This window comes from Aspergillus uvarum (assembly GCF_003184745.1).
Source record: "Aspergillus uvarum CBS 121591 unplaced genomic scaffold BO82scaffold_146, whole genome shotgun sequence".
Classification (NCBI taxonomy): Eukaryota; Fungi; Ascomycota; class Eurotiomycetes; order Eurotiales; family Aspergillaceae; genus Aspergillus; species Aspergillus uvarum.
Window position 1 is genome coordinate 1 of NW_020291443.1, and position 7,447 is coordinate 7,447.

The 7,447-nt window shown below is 49.6% G+C and overlaps 2 protein-coding genes across 2 annotated transcripts; both read left to right on the forward strand.

Moving 5' to 3' along the window:
- Positions 1-2,185: 2,185 nt before the first annotated feature.
- Positions 2,186-4,727, forward strand: BO82DRAFT_379641 (putative chitin synthase activator (Chs3); the record flags this gene model as incomplete). Its single annotated transcript, XM_025637702.1, has 4 exons — positions 2,186-2,298; positions 2,409-3,144; positions 3,212-3,331; positions 3,390-4,727. 4 exons carry the CDS (start codon positions 2,186-2,188, stop codon positions 4,725-4,727), a joined length of 2,307 nt encoding a protein of 768 aa, XP_025485533.1.
- A 328-nt stretch (positions 4,728-5,055) lies between these two features.
- On the forward strand, positions 5,056-6,579 carry BO82DRAFT_36830 (putative TBP interacting domain protein). Its single transcript, XM_025637112.1, has 7 exons — positions 5,056-5,387; positions 5,443-5,484; positions 5,546-5,555; positions 5,641-5,653; positions 5,711-5,753; positions 5,823-5,885; positions 5,962-6,579. Exons 1-7 carry the CDS (start codon positions 5,342-5,344, stop codon positions 6,441-6,443), a joined length of 699 nt encoding a protein of 232 aa, XP_025485534.1. The 5' UTR covers positions 5,056-5,341; the 3' UTR covers positions 6,444-6,579.
- Positions 6,580-7,447: the final 868 nt, after the last annotated feature.

Below are 7,447 nucleotides of genomic sequence, written 5' to 3' on the forward strand. Positions count from 1 at the left end.
GGGAGAGTTCTTCGACTTCAAGATGTTAAGGGTGCAAGACGCGGCGCGGCGGGCGCCGGCTCGGTGTCGCGCCGGCTCGGTGTCCGATTACGTTATTGAGAAGTTGATTACGTATTTTGTTGACTAATTGGTCACATGATTCAACTGTAAGCCCTGTTTTTATAACAATGTAATTAGGGAAGTACCATTATATAGCAGATGTCGCTGTAGTGTTACAGTATAACTGGGGTATACAATTATGTTGGACTTTCCTTACTTCTCACCCTTTTTAGGCAATTTTGAACCTCTTTTTTAACAATAGGTATATAGGCTACCTTTATCTACATTCTGATCATATCTAATATCCGACTAGCAGAATTGTTCTAGGTGGAAAATCGGTATAACAAGCATTGTTACAATGAGGTTTCACTATTGACCTATGTAAACTAAATATTAGTCAACTATTGTAGTTACCTAGTCCCATAAGTTAGTAAACAGGACTGGGGAGTGACGTTGGAGACTGTATATACCCCATGTACCTGGACCATCAAGCGGAACCATGGCCTTGCCCCATCTGACAGATAAGGTGTTCTGGGCGAAGGAGTCAGGACATCCAACAACTATTTTGCGGATTCCATAGACATACCGGTGTACTATATCCGTATTGTGAACCAGGGAAGATTACCTTCTGGGGGTGGTAGAGAAAGGGGTAAGTGTCGCCAGTTATACTATTGGATTACTAGTACACACTCTGTGACTAACAATTAACTAGTTATGTAGTAGTACGGAGTAGTGATAAGTACTGTGCTTGCGTAGTATGAGTGCTCGTGCTATTAATAGCCATGAGTTCTAGGCCACATGGTCTGAAGAAGAATTGTGTAGTACTCTCCTGCACTAGCACCACGCCGCAGGCTCAGTACATACCTAATACGTGTATGTACAGAGTAGGTACGTAGCCTTTGTCAGCCGGGGTCCATGCCCTGCTCCTGGCCAACTGAAGTCACCTTCAATCGGGAATACATGTGCCTGCCTATTCAGGACTTCATGCTTGCCCTTACTTGACAAAAGGCCAGCATATTGCACTAGACTCACAGTACCCAGGTAGCTGCAGCAACATATCGGGTATGAAGATGATTAGACAGTGGATCCAGCTTAGGTAGAGTTTCTCCGTACTGTACATATAAGTACATACTAGGTACCTACTGTACGTCCTCCGTACATAGCACAATAAAACTTTGATTGCGCATTTGATACTTTAATCATCAGAAAAAAATACTAGGGACATGGACGGTATGCATTAAGTAAGGTAAACTTTCTCCTCTGTACTGCGCTGTACAGTTTCTGTATACAAATACTGTATCTATGTAGGATCTGTATCTTGGGTTGTACTGTACTATACATAAGCCAACCGACTACGTATTTACTGATGCCAAATTCATCAACATGCCAAATAAAACCCCACTTCTTGATATTGCCCCTGGCCCCCTGTCAGATTAGTCAACTCGTCAAATGTTTAGTAGATTCGAGCCCTGAAATTTAGTTGGCATGGAGAGAGAGTACTTGGAAGCTGAGTATGAACAGAACGTACTCCGTACAGTACAGTACTCCCATTCTTACGACACACAGTATATCGAGGACAGTAAGTTACTCCCCTTCTGTCCCCACCTCCTCTCTTGAAGTCATTCGTTGCTCAGCAGCAACCTACATGTGTACTTGGTATTATCGATGATTGTTTCCTATCACTCCCAATTTTTTTTCCGGCCCCTCCTCGCCCTCCCCTCCATTAGTCTAAGTACAGTACGTAGGGTAAATTAATCAGTAGTTAGTGAGTCTAGCAGGAGTGAGTAAATCACGTACTGTGTAATAGTCATAAAAGGTGAGCGTACATTATAATAATCATCGTTACTCGGTAACCTCCAATTCCGCTTTCTGTTCATGCTCAGCCCGAATCTTCTTTCTTCCTTTCCTCCCTGAACCACCCCCCTCCCTCCCCCTCTCCCTCTCCCCGCCCCCCACCACCCTTAGCTTTCGACTTATTAACATCCTTTGGATCATCAGACCCCGAAGTCTTTGCCACATAGTAAGGGCTTTTAGTCTGAAACCATTTGATTGTCAGGGGCAGAGAATAAACAATCACAATCAGCCAAACCAAGAAAAGACAAAAAAAAAGCAATAGTTCCAAGACCGGAGAAACACACTGGCCGCGATGAATAGGCCACCACCCCAAGGTCGTGGTCAGCCACGGCTGGGTGCGACATGGTATCCAGGGGGTCAGGACGATTTTTACATGCCAGAAGTCATATCCCCATCTCCCCAAAGGTACGAATTGCCCGCGACTCTTGGAACAAACAGTTGATCAACCCTTCCTAGTGTCCTTTCATTATTTGGTTGTGTTGCTAATCGATCCTATCATATCCTTGTTCCAGTAGAGTCATGCCCGAGGTACCGGAGAATATGCAAGACAACATAGCTCATCTTGAGCACGAAGCTCGAAACCCCCACCACAACCAGCACGCTCCAGTGCAGTATGACCGCTCTCGCTTCCCCGAGCGCACTTCGTCCGCCTTCTCACAAGACCAGCCTTACCCATCAGCCTACGAACCTGCCTCCCGTTACGAGCAGCAGGACACGGCTCACGATGCCATGGATACCCCCAGCTTCTCTCCCTTTCCTGTTCTGCGGAACCCCCCACCAAACGTCCCTCCAACCGATGAGCAGCGGGAAGCCAACTTGGAAAGAGCACGTATGGCGGTGCTCTCCTCTAATGACCCGGAGATGCAGCTAGCCTGGGCCCAAGACGCGCTCGCTTTCGTCGAGGTTGCCATGCAGAATGAGGCACGTCTGTCTTTGATCCAGCCTCCGCGACCACAAACCCCCCCGGTGGAGCGTCAACTCAAACTCGACGCAATGAACATTGTGAACTTCCTTGCAGAACAACATCATCCCAAGGCTGAGTTTATCAAGGGCATGTGGCTCGAGTTCGGGAAATTTGGATATCGCATCGATAAGAAAGAAGCTTTCCGATCCTACTCGAGAGCTGCGGACAAAGGATATGCCAGAGCTGAGTACCGGATTGGCATGCAGTTTGAAAGCTCCGGAGAGCCGGAGAAAGCCATCAGGCATTATGAGAAGGGCGTTGCCCTTGCAGACTCTGCTTCCTTCTATGTATGCCCTCCCCCCGGCCGTTATCAGACCGGCTCGTGTCCCGTGCTAATGATACATACAACGGTAGCGCTTGGGAATGATGATCCTACTAGGCCAGCATGGTCAGCGTCAGGACTATCAGATGGGGCTTGAATACATTAGCCTTGCAGCGCAGTCCTGCGATGAGAATGCCCCCCAGGGAGCCTATGTTCGTTCGGATTCACCCTTCAATTCTACGGCTGGGAAGCTAACCTCTCCATGCCCAGGTCTATGGCATGCTGCTAGCGCGAGAGTTACCGCAGGTCAATGTTCCTGAGAGTTACCTTCCTCTTGATCTCAACGCCTCCCGTGTCAACATCGAAAAGGCTGCCTATCACGGCTTCGCAAAGGCACAGGTCAAGATGGGTGCGGCCTATGAGCTGTGCCAACTCGGCTGCGACTTCAATCCCGCCTTGTCTCTGCATTACAATGCATTGGCTGCACGACAAGGCGAACCGGAAGCAGAGATGGCAATTAGCAAATGGTTCCTTTGTGGCCACGAAGGTGTTTTCGACAAAAATGACGAGTTGGCCTTCACCTACGCTCAACGTGCCGCCCAAAGCGGATTCCCTACTGCCGAATTTGCCTTGGGATACTTCTACGAGGTCGGAATCTTTGTTCCGGTGGACATCAAAGAAGCTAGAAGCTGGTACGCCAAAGCAGCGGCCAATGGAAACAAAGATGCGACGGGCCGCATCGATAGTATTTCTCGCTCCAAGACTTTGTCCAGAAAGGATCACGAGCAAGTAGCAATCGCTCGGATCAAGTCGCGTTATGGATCTGGTCAACGAGGGGGTCCGATGAAACCCACTCCTGAGAACATCGAAATGCCCGATCCATCTCGAATGACTCTCTCGGACAATCCATCGGCCGCTGCTCCCTATCCCGACAGGCCTTCGTCCCGGGCCCGACCTGTATATCCACCCGGATATGGCATGCCTGACCCACGTCCTAGTTCCGCCTTTGGGATTAATCCCAACATCCGAAATACTGCTCCCACCTACAACCGCGCGGCGTCTTATGGACCAGGCCCTATGGGCTACCGGGCCCCAGGGCCCAGTACCCCCTCCACCACCAGTCCCACAAGCCCAGCCCCTACGACTCCCAAGCTTGATATTGGCTACTCGGCACCGCTCGAAAACCCCAACGCGGACGCTCGGAGACGCCCTCAGCGGCTTGACAACATGCCTCCTGACCGGAGACCTGTAAGAGGCCCTACCTCTCCTCATACGCAAGCTGGTCCGGTGAGCTCCCCTCGGCCAGCTGCTTCGCCTTCAACCACGTCATTCCCCCCACGGACGGAGTCTATGCCGCCCTCGAATGCTCAATCAATGTCCAAGCCTCCACCATCTTCATCCACACCCAAACCCTCTTCAGCCGCGTCCACTCCCAAGCCCGCCCCACCGACGACAAGCGCTGCCGGCCAGAAACCTCCAACAACAACGCCAGTCAAGCCGCAACCTGGTCTTCCGGGTAAAGGCCCCAAGACGTTTGAGGAAATGGGGGTTCCAGCTGTACAGAAAGACAGTGATTGCGTATGTTCCTATCTAATTGCAGCCGCATAATGGTCATGGTAACAGCTAACAATATCTAGATTGTCATGTGATACCCCGACGTCATCTATCCCGTGATCTTTATTCGCTTGTGCTGTATTTGGAAAGTCTTACGAAGAGCGATTTCATCTCTCCTTGCCTCGAGCCATGTGAACAAGGTCGAGTAGCTTGAAACTGGGGGACTTGTAGAGGCAGCGTACGACTCTAGTCTGAAACCTGAACATTCTATGTCTCTCTGGGATGGTAATGTTTCCTGCACTTCATATTTCTTTCCCCAGGGGTGTCAAGAATACCGCAGTAAAATGGACTATTTCCCTCCAGGGCATAATATAACTTTGTATGAGAGGAGTGTGGCAATCTCCTTCTTGATCCGAAGTGGCCATTCTATTGCCCTCTACAATACTCTGAGCTTCTTCTGTCTCCCTTCATTTCTCCTGGAGAAGGAAGGCAATCGTATGTGGGTGCTGAATGCCAGACATCTTCGCTTTAGAAACACGTGACATGTCGGATCAGTTGTATTTCATCATCTTTCTGCCGCCGCCGGGCAATTTGTACCTCTCTCTCCTCTTCCCCTCAGCTCGGTGTGTGCCATGCTGCATCGGTAGCTCAGCCGGTGCACCAAAGTCATGACGCAGAAGAAAGCAAATTGTCCTAAGACCATTCGCCGCGAAGGTGAGAAGATGATCGTCGTGCGAGAGGCACGGGTGGCTAACGTCTTCTATGGGAGGAGCTACCATTGACGGCGCTGAAGCCATTCTTGATTACCTTCGTGCGTATTCACCCCAGCCTCGGGGTCTTGTTCTTCCCTCGGCCTCTGACACATTGTTTAGAGAGACAGAAGTACGGCCGGTCATTCCCTGTGCACATTTGTTCTTATCCTTTTGGAAAATTCCAGCTGACTGTTACTCGTGAATCATGGATACAGTCGCCCGTATTCGGTATGTTAGTAGATGGGAAACGAAGTGGCCAGACTTGCTCCTGCTGAAGTGATGTAGGCCAATGAAATATCAGCCAATTTACACACAGAGGTCAGCAAGGGTAAGTTCCTGAACTAGATTCTGTTAGGTGTAGTTGCGCTCATTCCTCGCGCCATGGCATCTCCCATAGCGTATGCCGCCACAGCATTACGAGACTTGTGGCACAACAAGCAGATTGAAGGACAGACGGCGGGTAAGTGTAGATCATCGTGATCTCGTGTCGATGAGTTTTGAACAACATTGGACTTATGGGCTCTCTTCATCTTTAGGAAAACAAGTAGTGTATCACGCTTTACAGGAAGCTTCCAACAAGATCACATCAGAAACCCTTGTGACCCTGGATGAGTACATTGAGAAAGCTCAGGGCAGGCTTTCCAGTCTTCAAATCCAAAAGAAAAAGGTACGAATGGAACTGGCAGCCCTTAACGCGAAACCTTTACTGTCTGAACTTCGTCGAAATGTGGATCAACTGGGTCGAGGTCAAGCAACGGTCCGGACATTCTGGCTCACGATGAGGGGGAATGCTTCGATGCCCGTGCATGGGCATATGATAAGAGCAGGTGCCGAAGAAGATTGGAAGCGCTGGAAAAGGCACGCTAGCAGTCGCGCTCGAATCTGCCGTGATCTATGGCGGAGGTGCTTGGATGCGTTGCCAGGCGACACAGCTTGGGCAGAGCTCTGGGTATGGGGTCTCATGGTCTCATTTCCAGTCTTGAATGATTCTGATTGGTGGCTACGCAGGAATCTCTAGGGTTGGAAGGGCCCCCGTTACGCCGATCAAACGATCACTCGAGCTCGTGAAGGAGGCCAGTGAAGCCGGTCACTGATCGGCGGCGGTCGATTCCTGGTCTTGAGAAAGCGCATGTGTGCAAACTGACATACGGGTTCGCGGGGAGACGCAGCTCAACCATTGCACTGTATCAGCATCGATTTGTTTTCGATAACTTGCTACGTACAGTACCTTGTGAATTTGGGCCTTTGATGATTTCAAAAGGATTTGTGGGAAGCGGGACGTTCATTAGTCAGAATAATATATCGAAGTCATCTGAACCTGTTAGATTCTTGATTGTATGCTGTTTGTAGCACCGACAGGCAAGGACAGGCCAAGCCACTTGGAGGATCTTATGTAAACAAGGAGAAGAAGAAAAGAAGAGAAGGAGGAGGAGGAGGGCGGAGGAGGCGGATTTCCAGATATATATGGTACAGTACGGAGTACATCTGTTATTATGTCATGTAAATTCCTGACTCCTTCTCTAAGGCTTTCCAGATTTTTTCTACTGTATACACCAACTTATACCGTACTGTACTGTACATACATACTCTATCTACTCCGTACTCCGTAGTATATCTAGTATTGCAATTGCACCTTTTTTCTTTTTCTTTTTTTTTTTTTTCAGCTCACCGCCCACGGACTTTCTCCTCCTTGGATCATCCCGAGGATGGGCTCTTTCGGACTGAAGTACTGTACAGCACGAGTACTGTAGGTCCGTTGTCCTTCCCTGGTCATTTCCACCACCACCACCTTTTTCCTTATCTTTGCCCGATAACCTTCCTGCGGAGTCTCGAATATCCTTGCGTGTGTTGCTTGCTGCGTTGCCATCACCTTTGCCCACCCTGGCGATGCAGCTGTCGGCATCCCGCAGCCCTTCTCCGCCTATTCAACCTTCTTCCCCTCCTTCCAACACCACCTCCACCACCTCCACCACCATCACCACCACTACAATTCCTACCACCACTGCTTCCTCCCCCTCCCTT

Coding starts and splice junctions, on each gene's coding strand:
- BO82DRAFT_36830 (XM_025637112.1), top strand. CDS start 5,342: ATGACGCAGAAGAAAGCAAATTGTCCTAAGACCATTCGCCGCGAAG. Junction 5,388..5,442: donor TAAGACCATTCGCCGCGAAG/GTGAGAAGATGA, acceptor CTTCTATGGGAG/GAGCTACCATTGACGGCGCT. Junction 5,886..5,961: donor GATTGAAGGACAGACGGCGG/GTAAGTGTAGAT, acceptor CTTCATCTTTAG/GAAAACAAGTAGTGTATCAC.